Source organism: Phaethon lepturus, unplaced genomic scaffold (genome assembly GCF_000687285.1).
Source record: "Phaethon lepturus isolate BGI_N335 unplaced genomic scaffold, ASM68728v1 scaffold9241, whole genome shotgun sequence".
Taxonomy (NCBI): Eukaryota; Metazoa; Chordata; class Aves; order Phaethontiformes; family Phaethontidae; genus Phaethon; species Phaethon lepturus.
In genome coordinates, this window is record NW_010518422.1 from 1 (window position 1) to 17,229 (window position 17,229).

Here is a 17,229-nt window from a genome sequence, read left to right on the forward strand (position 1 = left end):
CTGCCGTTTTGGCTGGAATACGGAATAACCAGCCGTTCCGTGGGGTGTGAAGCCCCTGTGGCATCCGTCCGCCTGAGCTGCGCTCTGTAAACGAACGCAGCGCTTGCGACGACCGGTGATAAGCAGATGTTGGGTCGCTGCTCATCTCTCTCATTAAGGCAATTAGTGACCTGGAGAAGATGATCAGTCAGGGATTTTATCCATCCTGACGCCGGTGTCTGGTTGCCTGCACTGAAGGATGCTGTTTATAGTCCGGTGCATAATTTCTCCCTTTCCTATTCATCATTATTATTATCCAAAGTGCCTTTTTGCTTCTGTTAGCAAAACCAGAATCCCCCATGCCCCCGTTTTAGCAGCTACTGTCTACAATAGGGGCAACTGATCCAGCGCAGGAGTTAAATATAACCGTGTCTAGTGTAAGGAGAAGATTTAATGGGAAATGGTTGGCATTCTTTCTTCCTAAAGGCACAGGGAGGGGGGGAGAGGGAGACGTACACACACAGACACACACACGCATCCCACGGCGAGGGAAGAGGCAGGGAGCAGGCAGAGAGGGAGCCAGGGTAGAGAGAGATCCCCAAAGCAGCCCTGCGCCTCCGCGCCGGAGCCCGCCGGGGCGCAGCCGGCATGTTGGTCCTCGGCCCGCGTGTCTGGGGATCTTACCTGCAGCTTTTCTTCTGCTTTGCTTTCTCTCAGACTGCGTACGTTGACAATGTCTTCTCGGTTTCAGCAGGTAAATTGCTTTAAGTCTTGTTACTTTTCCTTGCTTGGAGCTCTCCTCTGCACTCTGGTTCTTGGGGAAAAAAAAAAACCAACAACAAACCAAACTTCAATTGCAGCTCTCGGTGAAGGAATTTTGCATCACAGACCTGTTCTGCCACATGCCGGGACATTTTTGTTGCTTGGTTGTTTTTGCTTTATTATTTCTGGTTTTAAACCCCTCCCTTCTCTTCCCCAGGAGAAATAATAGACAAGATACGCAGCTGCTCTAAAATGCTTTTTTTCCATTGGTTCTGTGGTGCTGTGCTAATTCATGGATCTGGCCCAATTAGTATATTACTTGCGTGTCTGCATGTTTCTTTCTATTTTGGATGAGCTTAGGTAGGTTACAGCAAGGGAAAGAAAATGAATCTCAATGTATATCTGCTTCTATAAATAAAGCCCTGACCTCAATGAGCGCTGCCGGAGTCCGACTGGATGTTAGCAGAATAAACATCATCTGGCTCTGGCTATGACACTAACAAATACTCGGATGACTTACATAGCAAACAAGAGTCCGCTGCATGGAAAATCCCTGCTAGGCAAAGGCAAAACAAATTAGTTGTCAGCTGAGCCAGGGCACTGGAAATCCCACTGAACAGATTTTGCAGTTTCATCAGCGAGACTTTCCTGTAGCCACGTTCTGTGCAAAGGGAGGGGAAAGCTGGCGAGAGCTCTGACTCCATCTCTCCTCCAAGGGACTTTCACCAACTTAGGGCAAATTGCGATCTCCCACTTTCTGTCTGCTATTCTGCATCTGTCAATAGAGATGCTTCTAACTAACATCGTAGAGTCCTCCAGTGTCAAATTTGAGATGGTTTAACTGAGATTTGTAGGTCAAGGTCAGCTATACCTACAGATCTTCCCCATGTCTTTCAGGTGAAGACAGTGACCAAAAGGGTGCACTTCTGAAGACTGTACATAAAATCAACCTTCGACATGAATCTAAACACACAGGGCCTTTCTCTCTCTCAATAATATCTCTGGTGTGACCACAGAGACAGGTGGTTTACATCCCAGGCATTTAAGAGAGAAGGGTGATCAGGAAGGTAGCTTTTATAAGATGATAGGTTTCTGCACTAAATAAGAATGCATGATTTCTTCTAAGGGATTTTTTTAAATCTTCTACGATGTGCAGAGCTAGTGCACTATTTCACTCCGAATGGTTTGAACAGTCCATTCATTTAAAGATACTCTCATTCAAATAATAAGATTCTGAGGACCACAAGAGTAATGCTGATTTCCTTTGGGGAAAAGCCCTATAGCATTTAATAACGCATCCGTTAGAGTCCTGTAGTCATTTCAGATAGCTTTTATGATAACATATAGAGAAGTCTAATGTTCGAAGAAGTACATCCTTTGAAAAACAATTTAATTCTTTCAAACCTTGAGGAAATAATATTTTTTTCTGCTAAGCTCTATAGGATGCTAAAAAGCGTTTACATTTGTTATCATTTCTGTTTAATTGGGTATGCTTTTGCTATGATGTTGAGATTAGTTAATGCTGAGGTGCAGGAATCATCAAGGTTTATTTTCTCTGATATATTCCAGATTGATTTGCAATAACATGTACGTTATTAGACCCCAGAAATTGTTTTGAAGAGCTTTACATTTACTTGACACTTGTAGATGCTACCCAGACAAACAAGAATTCCACGTTTCTGTCATCTTCATAGCCTGGTCTTTCTCCTACGGAACACACTTGTGTGTCTGGAGAAGCCATTTAAACTGTTCTTTTAAAAAATAACATTTCAACAAACAAGTCCTCTTCTGAGGGGGAATTTCCCATTTCTGCTGAAAACAGAAGAGGAGAATATGAAGGAAAATGCATAGCATATTATGGTGCACACAGGTGCTTTAGGGCAGAAGGATACTTCAGTATTTCATCAGCAATTCAGCCATGTTAACAAGGAGCTATGAACACCATTTGAATCCCAAATTCTGCACCAGTGAGAAAGCTGAGATAGAATAACAGTAACTGCACTGCAATAAAAATATTTTACAGCAGCAGTGCCACACAGGTTTAATGTTAAGGATGGCATGGTGTCAAAGTAGAAAGAGCTCTTGGGGATGGCAGGCTAGTCTTCCACCCAAATATCATGTCATCAAAGAGTAACCTATGCCTACAGCCCTTGAAACTGGCCGCTGGTAGCCGCAGATGCCGCTTGGTTGCCCTTAGGGCCAGACTCCACCCTTCGCAGCAGAATATTTTCCGTGGTGCAGCCCCCGAGGCTTGCCCACCAGAGACCCCAGGGCTCCCCGGGCAGCGACTGCAGCCGACCGTGGTCCCTTCTCCCTCCATCCCGACAGATTCTGGTTTCAGGCTCAGAAAAGGTGTGAACGCGATCAGGAAATCTGGTTCCCGGTGTAGCAGCTCAGGCAAATCGCCGCCCCACGCAGGGCTCTGCAGTAAAGCCCCGTGCCGTGCTCTTCTGGCCAAGCCGCTAAAAATTACCTTTATACCCAGCGAGCTCTTCACAAGGCTTCTGCCACAAATGTGCTGTGAATGTTTACTTGATATGATGCGGAAAAAAATAACATCTGCCAGATGATTCAGTCATAATCCCACACTTTATGGATTAAGAGCCATACTTTGGGGAGCTGTTATATACCTGTGTGCCATTATTACTTGCTAATTGGGGTATTTGGTATGAAAAAATACATGATAAAAAATTCCTTTAGTGCTTTGATTGCATCTGCGTTTTTAGAAACATCTCCCAAGAAGAAAGCAAAAAAGTTCTCTATTTTCTGGTAGAAATCTCACAGTGGGTATAGAAGGTGAATTAATTCCATTTAAATTTTTGGTTATTTTAATGGTTTCTCAAATGTTCGGTGACTGTTGGCTGAGTCAATTATTTGTATCTGGCACCAGGATGTAATTTCATATTTAAGGAATGGATTTCAGTGCTGTACTTGCAAATTCTAAAACTAATCACATTTAGCAGTGAGGATGTTCTTAAGTGACAACTTGTCTTTGCTATAGTTGGGAAAATGCATTTGGGTATTTTCCAGGTATGTCTGAAAACTTCTGGGCTAAAAGTACTTTTATTTCTGTCCTCACCCAACTTTGCATAGCAAAGTGTCACAAATAAAAAGGTTTACAGGTCACGAAGCAGTAACTAGAAAGCAGAGACAAAAAACTGGTAGGGGGGAAAAGTGTTTGTAGAATAACTAGGGAAAAGTTTTGCTGCCAACTCCACCTTATACTCACATCAGCCTCAAGCAACAGCGCATCCTTGTTGCTGGAAGTATTCTGAATATCACGTCAGCTCCAAAGAGTTGAGTCTCCTGGTGCTGAAGCATCATTTCTGGAGGAAATGCTGAAGGGAATAATACTACACCACGCTCAAGCACGTGGCTGTGGTTCCATGTGGCAGTGAGGACCCCCAGGGGTGGGTAGCTCAGCCCTCCTGGAGACAGCAGGTTTCTTTTCAGGGTAACCTGTCCTATCCCACCCTTATGCCATTGTGTTTGTGGTGTCCTTTATGACCATTTTTCAGAGCTCTGCTCTGCTCAGGTTCCTGTGCACTTGAGGAAGTTGCACTCATGTGATGAAAACTCAGCATGAATTATACACTCATTTTTAATAGGGTTCCCTGAACCAGTCTGCACCTTTTCAGAACCAGCCTGAAGGAAGCCACCTTCCAAATTCAGGTGGTAGAAAGACTCTTCCTCTCCCCCTCATTCCTTCTCTTCCCCTACTCTACTCATCCAGGCCAAAGATTTCTGAGGTTTTGCAGCGAGATTGGAAAGCATTTTAATTACCAGCAACAGCTGGAGGAGAAGAACAATAGTATCTCAATGCTTCTTCTGACCCAAACTGCCGTTCACGCGTGCTACGTGTATCCCTTGGTTGAATTTTCCTCTACGATCAGTATTGATACACAGACCTATGAAAAGAATATGGTTGATTAATTTAAAGGAACAAAATGGGGCGGTGAGATCTGAGCACTATTGGCGGTATTCTTCATTCTTCTTTGCCTTTTTCCCATTATCTTCCCAAAGAAAAGGAACATCACGTCTCACTGGGTGGGTAGGGCAGCCGCTTTGAATTGGGAAGGTGTGACGTTAACCTGCAGCCCGACCTCCTGTGGGATAGCTGCTGAAAACAGTTCAGATTTCTTGTGGACCGATGCTGTTGGAGCAGTAAAAGCCGCGGTGATGGGCAAGGCGGGTTGGGAACAGGAGCCGTGCAGGGTCGCAGCCTTGGCTGGGCAGTGCAGGGAGGGGACCTTGGTACCCGCTGCGTTGCTGCGCTGAGGGGAGAGGGCATTGTGCACGTGGGAGAGAGAGAAAACACAAAACCAAATGGTGATTCCTGACATTGAGGGAGTCAGGATCCCACCTGGCTTTATGTAAAAGGAATATCTGACCCCATCATTGGTTTGGTTTTCTTTTCCCTCTAATGAAATGAGCTGCAGGAACCCTAAATATTGTCAAAATGGACAGTAGATGTCAGGTGGATGTTTTTTGTTTCTAAGAGGAGTATTTCTAAATATTACTTATGTAAAATCACAAGGGAAAAAAATGATCAGAGTGTTTGCAGGAGCAAAAAAAGACACAGAAGAGATTTAAAATAAGACCAACAGTAAAAGCAGGAAGACTCTCAAAGGCAGCAGCCAGAGTCTACTGGGAAAACAGCCCAAAGGGTGACTAGCAAGCAGAGGTGAATCTCTGAAGGGCAAAAATATCAGTCCAGGGAAGGAAGCCTGGCTCTGTCTGGAACGCCAGCATGGGCCCTGGAGGTGCCCGGCTTCCTGATGCTGTTGGTCACGAGGTTTCTCATGCAACACACACGATCAGGCAAGCTTTGTTTAGAGTAAAATTCCTGATTGAAATGAGCCACTAGCAAAGGCTACAGCTTCATTAGGAGAAGAAAAGCAAAGTGTCATTGGCCATAAGAGAAGGCAGCCACTGGGCTGTGGATCTGGCTGGGCTTTGGACTGGACTTGGCTGGACATTTAAAAGCTTTCTGTCATCTTTGTGGCTCACAAAAGCCTTTCAGGCTTTCAGGGAGGCAACAGATTCTTTCAGTAGAATATCTCTTCAGTTTGAGAGGAAAAAATAACCTTGGGATTGGCCATTTCCACTTGATAGCCCAAACAAGTGGCTAGAAAGATAAGTCAAAAGAAGGGTTGTGTAGTGGTTACCCTTCTAAGCTGATAGAGAAGGCAGTTCCTGAACAGCCTCTGGGGAAAGGCTTGGACTGGTAGCAAAATAACAGTCTAGTATGGTCTGGTTACTGTTGATTTAAGTAGATGGGTCTTTAAAATAAACACAGTCACATTAAAGCAGCACCTGATTTGACTTCTTTGTTTGACTACAAACTCTTGTAGTTTCTCCCCTGGTAAAAACAAACTGTGAGAATCAGAAATGAGTTTCCTGCTCAGGTCAATGCAGGTAATACTCAGGGGTGAAATTACCTTAGGATTCGTAGACCCCTCTTTGGTGGCCTATGGTGCAACCGCCTGTGCTGGGTCAGGTGAGAGCGGAGCAGCCATGCTGGTGCACAGCCCGTCCACGCCGTCGTGCCTGGCCCCAGCTTCGTGTCGGGAAGGGAAGGGGAAGACTGATGCAAACTGCAATAGCAAAGGACCCCCAGGAGATCCTGTGAATTAGCGGTGGACCGATGAGTAGAAGCCCACTTGCTCCTGTGGGTGCGGGACAAGGAAAGTACATCAGAGGCAGTTCAAGGGGTTGTGGCATTTGTCTTGCAGCAATAAATAAAAATCAGAAGAGGACACAGCCACTAGCGAGGAAGATGGAAGCTGGTTGCGACAAGGCTCCTTAAGTACAGCTCTGGGTCTTGCATGCAGGAGGGGAAGGGGCTTCTGACCTGCTTGTGGCATTACTGGGTGACAAGGTGCTCAACTTGACAAAAACTGTTCAGTGGCTATAATGCAAACGAAGGGAAAGGGTTCAATGAAATGCTGCTTAAGGTGAACATCATGAACGTTCACTGGCTCAGGCAAACACACATCAAAGGACAACATGGTCCCCCATCCCCTCTGGTTTAATATAAAGGTTGACGTGGTTGGCTTCATGTGGTGAGCTGATGGGGGCAGAGACATCCTGAAATACAGAAGCCAGGTTTGATACCTGGACTCCTGAAGTGCAGGAAACTGGGACTACACCAGTGGCCAGTTCAGATTTTTTTTCTGGGGCAATGCTTGTGTTACAAGTAAGGCAGCCATCCAGCTTGAGCCTGGGGAAGTTCCTCTGGAGACGCAACCCAAGCAAATCCAGTATTTTTCAGGTAGTTTTTTTGTGGCGAACAAGTTCTCCAGCTGCCAGAGGCAGAGCTCAGAGCAGGAGCTGAGGCAGTGCTTTCTTGGCTTTCCCAGCCAAGGAAGCAGTAACCATTCTGAAGGTTTTTCTCTAACCTGTGAATGTTTCTGACAGGCAGCAACCAGTCCAAAAGGAAACCTCAGCTGAAAGCAATGATGCAGCTGGCATGGAGGTCCCAACTGGTTCCAGTAAGCTTCTCTGTGCTGTATCGTTGCTGTATCTCTAGTCCTTAGGTAATGGACATGCTGGTGAATATTAGATTTTTGTTGTGACCAGACTGGAAGGTTCTTAAATTCCAGCAGAGCAAGATGTTTCAAAATCGGGTGTTTCCAGTGAAAGGACGGGAGCTCCACCGACAAGCAATCCAAAGTGCTGTAAAATCAGTTTATTCCATAGGTACTGGTAGTGCTTGTAAGCCTCTGCTCCTAGCACAGACAGTTCATTTGTGGGTTTGTCAATATTACCAAAGCCCTGCACAGGACGGGAACGGTCTGTGACTTGACATTTTAGCCTCCTTGGTTTTACAGCCTGTTTTATATCAGACATAGAGGCTTCCCGTGGGTGGGCTGTTTTGGCACAGGAGCACCAGCAGCACGACTGCAGCAAAAAAAACACCCTGCTAATCTTAGTTCAAACTATAGAAAAATATAATTTGTGTTTATACAGGAGGAAGTTTCTTGTCAGGATAGGCCATGTATCCCTGCAGCCTTTAACCCTTGGTGCTGAGATAGCGTGTGATTGCAAAGTCGGGGGCACATTCAGCTGTAAGGCAACACGGGACTCACCCAGGGCACGTCCGGGACACTATTTCATGCTGCAGCTTAGTAGGTAGAAGAGAACAGGGAAAGCCCTTCAGTTCTAGGGAGAGTTGTTTGAGGAAGATCAGAAACAGGCGAGAGAGAAAAGGAGTGAACAGACCCCAACCTAGATGTTCTGTTTCTTCCCTTCTCCTCTCCAAGGAATCAGCACTTTAATGAAATGGAAACTGGGGGGGATGCTTTCTGTAGTCACACAAGTGTAATGGTAAAAGGGCATTTGGGATGAGAAGATGGATATAGGAAGAGTGCAGAAGAGGACTGAGACAATGGTGAGGAAGAGAAAAGAAGCTGTTCATCATTTTTCTCAGGAACTAGCAAGTGTGTAGGCAGAAATGCGTACACCAGGGAATGCACACATGTAAAGGGAGATGCTTTGTCTAAAGAAGATAGTGCTGCAATTTCAGGGTTTTTTTACCCGGGGAAAAGTGTCGATGGATTATTTTTTTTTAGCTTCTTGAAACTACAAAGTTCACAACTTTTTACAATACCAAGTCAATATGGAGTTATTTTTTTGTGACAGGCAGGAGAATAAAGTCAGCTGGGCTGTGAATCTGTTGCAGTGAGGGAGTCATGAGGAATTAATTTAGTCTGTAGTAGCAAAGTTTCAAAGAGGAATTTGAAGGCGTTCCTCTGAAGTCTTTCTGAGGACAGAGCAACACCCACAGTCTCATAGGGGTTGTCTGGGACTGTCTGAGCATATGGTGGAGCAACATCAAAGTCAAGTACATGTTTGGTATATGCCAGCACGGACAGATTATGATCTTGCAGTTGCAGAAGGGTGGCACTGGTGTCTCTCGGCTTTGTCACTACTGTTCTCAGAGATAAAGTGGGAGAATACTGTGTGGCAGTGACAGGTAGAAGTCTTTTGGGGATGATGCAGAGCCATCTTACATTAGTCTTTAGGGTTTCAGGCTCTTCTACATATTCTAGTAGGTTCTTAGGCTTTAATAGTCGGAGTATTTATAATATTGTTCTGGTGTGACAAGAAGTTGAGCTTCAGAATCCAGTTGATAAAATGACTGAGACGAGATATTGTGATTTACCAGACTGGAACTCTGTTTCTGGTATTGAGTATTGAGCCATCCATGGCTTTTGGGGAGTTGCTTAACTTCTTTGTGCCTCAGTTTCTCATGCACCGAAGGGGAGGACATAGAGTTTTCAGCATCATTTAGCAGTGTCTAGAGCTCTGGGCCTCTGCAAATGGAAGGCAATAGAAGGAAAATTGCACAAAATAGCTCTGTTGTGGTTATTGGGATTTATAAACCATGGATTTATTTTATAAACCCATATTATAACCCACTGAAGTGTTCCACTCACCAGATCTTATTGAGATTTTCACGTTCTTGTGAAACTGGAGTGCAGAGCCAACCCAAGCAAATGCTCCTCTCCCTTTCTTGTGCCGACCTCAGAATTTTCCTTCTGCAATCAACCTGAGAGCACAGTATATAACCTTTTGGCATATGCATTGCCCTCATACATGCACATTCACACAGATTAACTGTCTGAAATATTTGCATATAGGCAGTAAAAGACCTTGCTTAGAAGTCTCATAGGGCCCTTTGCTTTCCCGCGTTTTGCCACTTCTGCCGCGTTTTCTAAGGCTGACCTGCAAAGGTGCAGCCGCCGGCCGGTCACCGGCCGGGGCGGGAGGTCTCACTGGGGCCTCGCTGCCTGTGGGCACGCGGGAGGTGCTCGGCGATGCTGGGGGGCGCGGGATGGATATTAGGTGGGGACGGAGGACAGAACATCCTTGCTCCTCCGGCCGGGTGAACGCCGAGATCCGCCGGCCGGGCGGCATGCCAGGGTTTGTGCCATTGTCAAGCTCTCAGAACGTCGACTGACTTTAAATACCGTTATGGATGTATTTATTTATTTATTTGTTATGACCGCTCTGAGTGTGCGCCAGCTGGTGAAGCGCACATTACTGCTGCCACAGCCCATGGCCACTTTGGGGATTAGAAACAGAGTATTTTCAAATTTCTATGAGTTTTTCTTGGCTGAAAGGAAACTTGCAAGGTTTTGGCTGGAGTTTTATGTCAGAAGGATGGGGAATTAATTTCTGATCAGCTTTGTGCTTTTTCTTAAGGACTCTGAAGCTCCATTTCAAGCAGGAGGGAACCAGAAGTGGGGAAGAGCTGTAGCCCTGCTTCTCATCCCGCAGCTCCCATGGGAGCTTCCTGGGTCACCACCTCCTCCACGCAGGCACCATTACCTAAGCTGTAGAGCTTGATGTATTTCCTCAGCATATTTACGTTAGCTGGTTTACAAGAAAAGATATATTTAGGCCATCGACCATAAGGCTGAAGTTCAAAAGGGTACTGAGAGAAGCAGACCGTTTGCTAAGCTGACCCATCTCCAGACCCAGGCTTTATTCCCCACTCTGCTTATATGTGCTTATAGCACATTTGGGATCACAAAGCCTTGTAAAACACACTTTAAAGAAGTATGTATTGTCAATGCTGGTGCATGTCTTTAGGGCTTTAAAGGAGAGAGTAATACCTGTATCTGCTCTGTAAATAAAGGATTTTGACCTGTATGGCTCTCAAAAGGCACTTTTGACAAGCTCAAAACTCTCCTAACTTAAAAAGAAAAAGCACCTTAGTCACCTTGCAATAGATGTATAGAATGGTACCGGCTGGCTGCTGCCCATGGTGTGCTTGTCTCCTGCAAGGAGGGTGAGAGGAGCCTGAATGAACTGATGAAAACTCTCAGTTTCAGCCGGACAAGCCCACACTGATTACCTGAATAGTCTGCTGAGCTCGTTTATTATTAATTCTGAATGCCATCCAGTGGGAGAAGAACCTGTGGTGGGGTGTCAGCCATCAGAGGTCTCCATCTAGCGGAGTCCTGCCTGTCACAAGCCAGGCAGGCCACCAGCGCTGCTGTCAGGGTGACAAGCCTTTGGACAGCAGCTTGGCTTCCCGTCAGGGCTTGCTGGATGAACGTGGTCACAAATAGGAAGGGAAACACATGTTAAGTATCTTTTTCCTTTCCTGTCCTTTCATCCTGACAGTTGGCCTACACCTTTGCGATTTTAGCATAAACATCACTTTCATGGTTTACTTACGATTTTTTTTCAGTGAAATCCTGTAAATCTAACCTGAACACAGGACAGCACTTCTCTGCTACCTCCGTTGGAGCTGGGGGCTTCGCAGGGTTGAAGGCCAGCTCTAGGAGCATCTCTAGGAGGGCTAAGAGACCTATGAGCCCCATTCCAGGGGACTCGTCCTGGGCGAAGGCTTCTCTCTGCCTCTGCGTTGGACCATCTCGGATCAGAGTTCACAACTTCCAGCTATGGTCAGAAGCAAGCAGTCAGCAGGATCAAAACAAAACATTGCTACAGCTTACCTAAAATATGATATTTTCTGAGCAACCATTGCCAGTATACCCATAGATCTATACAGTCACTTCCTTGAATTAGATGAACATATAGTCTGACCCATAAAAATAATTTGAGTCTGAAAATGATAAAGACTTTCTATTTTGAATCTGACTATTACAATTTTTTATGTTCTCTGAAAACTACTGCCACTTAGACAAGTCCTATAAGGAGTTTTTCATTTTGTCTTCCTTCTTTTATAGAATAGGTTCTTTGATATCGAAGCTGTTGAAAGAACCGTTTCCATATGAGATACGTAAATGTGCGCTCTGTGTAGGCAGGGTCTTCACATTTCACAGAAAACTATGACAGTCCTATTCTTGGGCTGAGATTTTTTCCACTGATGGGGAATGGAGTATTCTGAAGCTGTGTTTAGCAAACAAAGGTAACCTGGAGCCTAAAAATACACATCGCATTTGCAGAGAGCCTGTAAGCCTGTCAAGGTAACCCTTTTGTGATACATAAAACAAGCCGGTACTATAGTGGTTGTACATCTTGGATCTATCGCATTTAACAAAATCCATACCAATGAAATGCAGTGTTTAATGGAAGATCAAATTATAGCGGTCATACCTGTAGTCACTCTGTGACTCATGCATTTTTTTGCTCCCTCTTCTGTCGTATACACCTGCCATACTTGAGTGTGGGAGGTCCTTGGGTCCAGGACCAGCCTTTTCTTAAATATTTGTGTTACAAGTACACTTTCCAGAACATAGCCATGATTAATGATGGAGCCCCTGAAATATTAACTACCTACATCATTATATAATTAATATCTATTCTATATAATAGTAAGAGTAATTAAATGTCTTTCTTTATGCCAGCAAACCTAAATTGTGTTTTGACCTAACTTGTGGTACAGTAGTATTACAATAAGACTATAAAGACTGAAATCAATGGCTATTTTGCTATCAACTTGGTTAGCTATAATGTTTTTCACAATAAAAGCTGTTCCACAGAATTTCAGACTTCACTGCCAAAAAAGGAAAATCCCAATATTTCATAACCCAGGCCTTGACTTTACTCAGGAGGACATGACCATGAATTAGCTAGGTCATGGAATAAGGTAATACTAAGAAAGAGTGATGATATTGGAATGTGACCTAAAATAAAAAAATAATCACATTTTATATCCTATTAAATTACAAGCCGTCCATTGCTTTAATAATATGTAATCTAGTCCCAACGCAGTATGTTCAGATACAATCCTGAAATTAAGATAACCACAGAAGTATGTGTGGTAAAAATTGAAGACCTTAGTTACAGCTGCGTAAGACTGACTGAATCCAGGATAAGCCAACGCAGATCTTAACTCTACGTATCTTTGTATTTTATTGCTCGTGAGAACTGGAGACAGGCAAACTCAAACCTTTGCTACTTTTTAAAGGGCTTTGGCATTTTTAATATGTATTTCAAGCTTTAAATGAAATGATGAATCTATGTTTTTTATCCTAAATCCTCTTCCTTTCTCTTAAATTGAAGGTTTTGCTTGAGTTTCAAGCTTGGGAGGAAAAGTTGAGAAAGAGTATTCATTATGGATCCTTTCAGACTTTAAGTGACTCATCTTTCAAAGGTATTATTGCAAGTAGTGTTTTGATAGAGAAAAAAGTCTGGATAACACAAACTACCCCTGAATGCTGCTGAATCACACTCCTCTGGGCAGCTGTTTTCTGTGCGTTGGGACTGAGGGAAATGCTGTCCCCTAAACGTGGGGTGGTAGAACCGATATATTTTCCGAGACATTTGAAAAACTAGAATTATCTCTGTCCCTTAGAAAATCTGCCTTACCTTGAGATGTGACTAATATCCAGCCTGCGATTGATTTGCACATGAATCTAGCGATTTTGTCAGGTTTGTCCTCCTAGAAACTTAATTTGGAGATTTTCTATTAATACCAGATACTTCATCATGGGCTTTTCTTCCTGCTGTGTTTGGCTCCCTGCCACCCTTCAGTTCACAGACACCCGTTCTATCTGCCACTAGCCAGAGGAAGAAACCTACAGATGTAAATAAATATTTGCTGTCCTTGGCAAAACCTTTGCAGAAGGTCCCCACCCTCGTTAGAGATGTATTTCCCAAGGAGTAAATAGATTCACAAAAAAAATGACAGTGTAAATGCATCATCTTCACATCCTTTCTCTGTGCATCTTTGGTCACAGATGCTTATTTTGTTGACGGAAGTTTTCCCCCTAGAAAAGGTTAAATATATTGCTGAACACAACCGAGGCCCTGCCTTACTGGTCAGTCGGTGGCAAAGCTATCAGCTAAACCTGGGTTGCAGAGTATTTATTCTTAGTGATGGTGCACGAATCAGAAATAAGGCAATCTGATTTCAGTCCCAGGGGAAATATAAGCGAATGTGCTGTGGAACAGCTTCCCACTCTGTTATCACAGAAGTGCCTGAGCAATTTGGTCCACGGGGAAGGTTGGTGGGCAACAGCATGGAGGGCTTCCTGGTGGCACGCGGGCTGTAACGGGAACCAGAAGACGCGATTTCTAATACGATTTTGGAATGGGAGGAGAGAGAGAGAAATATTTCAAACTATTTCCTAATGTCGCTTATCTGAAATTTTCCAAAATCAGCCTGTGTCACAGCCACTTTAAGAGCTTAAAACTCTGCATAGTCTTCTGCACAAGAGGAAACTTATAGACTCCAGGGTCCACCCGGTTTCTTAAATCGCTGCTTGGATTACAGTGTTACAATCAGTGCACACAGGATGTAGGAAAATCCTGTGGAATGGAAACTCCTCTTATTCTGTAAGAAATATTTGTGGTGTTCAAGAAAATGGATGAGTGTTTGTATTGAACAGATCTCCCTTGTTTGGAACAGAAGAAACAGCTCAGCCACAGAGCGTGCTGCCTCCTCGGCCCTCCTCCACCACCCCTGTTTCCACCACCCTACTTCAGGCACAGCTGGAGCACCGTAAGTGTGGCCCAGGAGCCTTTCTCTTCTTTTTACATGACTTTTTATGGACGACACAGCCTGGAGTATGCCCTCAAGCACTGCTTCATGGTGTCACTCAGCAAACCCCTCTGGCTGTGTTAGTATGGCTCTCTTAGGACAATCATTCAACATCCCAGACTGGGGCTTGAAGTAAATGGCAAATAGATCAAGGAATGAAACGAGGCTGGGTCTGTTCAGGCGGTTAATTCAATTAACTTAAAATATTCTCCTTACTCTGTTTTGGTAACTTTCTTAGAGTAAGGCAATCCTGAACTGAAGGAAGTGGAAATGCAATAAGCCAGGACAAGTAAGGACAGAAAGGCAATTTTCCATCCTGCACAATGATTTCAGGGCGTACATTATGTATGTGTCCTGTTTTGCACCGCGATTGTCTTTCCCAGTAGGTGAAATGAAGGTCCCACAATCCTCCTATGGAATCTATTTCCATCATATCAATTTGCAGGTTTGGGTTGCTGGTCTTGAGTTTTTTCTCACCCACCTATGCCCATACCTGCTCTATGTCATATGTATCCATACACGTGTCAACGTATGAAACGTATAGGATATAATGGGTATATGACATAGCAGTTTGCCCAATTACTCTTATTGCCAGCGTCTGTTAATATATTTTCCAATATATTTTCCATCCCAACATTAAAAATTTTTCTACCTACTATTTCTTAATTCTACTGTTCATTTACCATATAAAAATACTGCAATTATTGCTAGTGTTATGTAAGTAACGATTAGTAAGCGCTCTGACAAGAACTAACCCGAGAAAAAATACAATGTAAAATCCCCCATTGCCTTCAAAGGGATCAAGATTGAGCTCAGGATGCTATTCTCCCCAAATGAAAATCTACTTGCCTCCCCCTTCCTCATCCCCTCCCCTCCCTGTGCCTTGGTTTCCACAGAAAGGAGACCCAGAGACAAGATCTCCTTAGGAATATGGTGTACTCCTTCAGTGAGGATGAGGTTGGGACCAGGACTCCAAAGATTCCCCCAAGCAGGCAAGAGAGTAATCTGAATATAAAATCACCTTTCACACCACATTGCCCCGAAACCACAAAATAAAACTAAGTAGTCCCTAGGAGGGTGGGAGCCACATGAATTCACTATTGAGCAGTTTGCGCTTTGGAATTTCTAGTTGGAGGTTGTCTGGAAAACGCCGTTTCACTTGGAAGCTGAAGATCAGTTGTGTTCACCCGGTGTTTCTACCTCAGTGTTCGCCTGCATTTCCAGGGGAGATGGCTTTTGTCACAGGACATAAATAAGCCAGTTTACTCATGCAAGCCTAATTTTGAAGTCAAAAGATTAGACGTTCATTGATCTTTAAAGGCCATGAATGAATGCCCCATGGGTCAGTATCTTCTGGAGCGAAGTTCACGCTGCCGATACCCCTGCTGAGCGTAGTCTCTATTATTAGAGCAGGGACGCTATTTTTGGAGAGGAGCTGCTACTTGTCGAGTGGGACAGAGAGAGCAGGGTCAGGTCTAAGAATAGGCCAGGGTCCCACGCTGGCTTGCAGGGGCGTGTGACAGCCTGGCTGCGACACGTCTCCGGGAGAGGAGGAAGCGTGGGGCAGGACGCTAATGTTCAAGCATCCGTGAAGATAACCTTGCGACAAATCCTAGGCTGCTCCCGAAGGGAGCGGATGAACTCTCTGGAGGCTGTAGCGTTTGGTGGCTGTTTATTTCTGCATTTCTCTGACTGGCTACCTACGGCTGTGTGTTCATTTGTATGTTTTATGTTACACAGAAGCTGCTTGCCCTGGATATGGAAGACTTGTGTCAAGAGCTCCAGCTAATACAGGCTTCCTCTCTGCCCGAATCGCATTGCCCCGCAGGGCCTCCTGGCCCCCAGGTAACGCGTTTGTGATTAAACCACACTGTTCTCAGACTTGCTCCAAGGTTCTTACAAAGCTGTGAAACTTCTTCTGCAAATGCTTGTTACCACTTAATAAGCATACCAAGCTCTGGCTTAATGTCATTGTGATACGACTATGCATAAATCATGTAGGCTTTTTGCCCTATGTTCTCATCCCTGCCTTGCACACTCCAGGAGGTTTCAAGGTCACCCTTCATTTTCATGGAGTTTTACAGTGGGTAGCACCCATCAAAAATCCTGGAGGTGCCATCACTTTCTTCAGAGGCTCTTTGCTAGTTTTTTTCTTTGCTTTAGACTCTGTTGTCCTTTATGTGAGGGCAAGAGCCCATGGAGTGGGCGTACAAGAGGTGCAATGAACTTGAATGTTAGCAGAGTACATCCCTGAGAAGGCAAACGCTTGCAGTACAGATCAGAGACAAGGAGGGGCTTCACAAGGGCAATGGGATGGGATTCAGGAGGTGTGGGATCTCCCAGTTTGATCTGCAACACCTCTGCCTCTGCCTTGCTGGGTAGCCTTGGGTCAGTCCCTTTGAGCTCCTATTGCTTTTTCTACAATTTGTACATTCAGAAATCTTCTGAGGAAATGGCCCACCTCTAGGAGGAAGGGTTTTGCAAACCTCCCTGTAGTGTGGAGAAGATCACCCACCTGCCTTTCCGTTCCAGTTCATTCCCTCCGAAGAAAAATACAACCGTTCAGGAGACAGTACTGCCAACTTCTCCTGGGGCGCAGGCGATCCCTACCGATGTGCCGTGCCTCGTGCTTTGGGACAGTGATCGAGGCCCCTGGGTGTGCTAATAGCAGGCACGACGCGGGACCTGCACTGCAGCAAAGCTGTGGCTCGGGCTTCGGCAGCCTGAGAAGTTAACAAGCACCCAAACACTGTTTAAAAAAGTAAGGAGAGTGCATCACAGCAAAGGTTCAGTTAGGTAGCAGAGAGCTTAGCTTTCATTATTTAGAAGTCAATACTTCAGAAGGTATTTGTAAATAGCCTAGAATATGCAATGTGAAAGCCACAAAGTCTTGTTTTATGAACCCTGACTTTTCTGTTCTGCCATTTTGTCTTTGCTGAGATGCAGGATGAGGCAGACGCATGTCGCGTGTGAATGATGAGGTGTGGAGAGAAGCGATGGGAAACGTTTGTCCTGTCCTGTAT

The 17,229-nt window shown here is 44.7% G+C and overlaps 1 protein-coding gene across 1 annotated transcript in view; it reads left to right on the top strand.

Annotated features, from left to right (window-relative positions):
- Positions 1–627: 627 nt before the first annotated feature.
- COLQ (collagen-like tail subunit (single strand of homotrimer) of asymmetric acetylcholinesterase) overlaps positions 628–17,229 on the top strand; it is a 39,919-nt gene continuing 23,317 nt past the window's right edge. The window contains exons 1-3 of the mRNA XM_010296735.1: positions 628–733; positions 14,055–14,167; positions 15,950–16,051. Of these exons, the coding sequence (XP_010295037.1) occupies positions 628–733; positions 14,055–14,167; positions 15,950–16,051 (321 nt within the window). The remainder of the gene's footprint in view (positions 734–14,054; positions 14,168–15,949; positions 16,052–17,229) is intronic.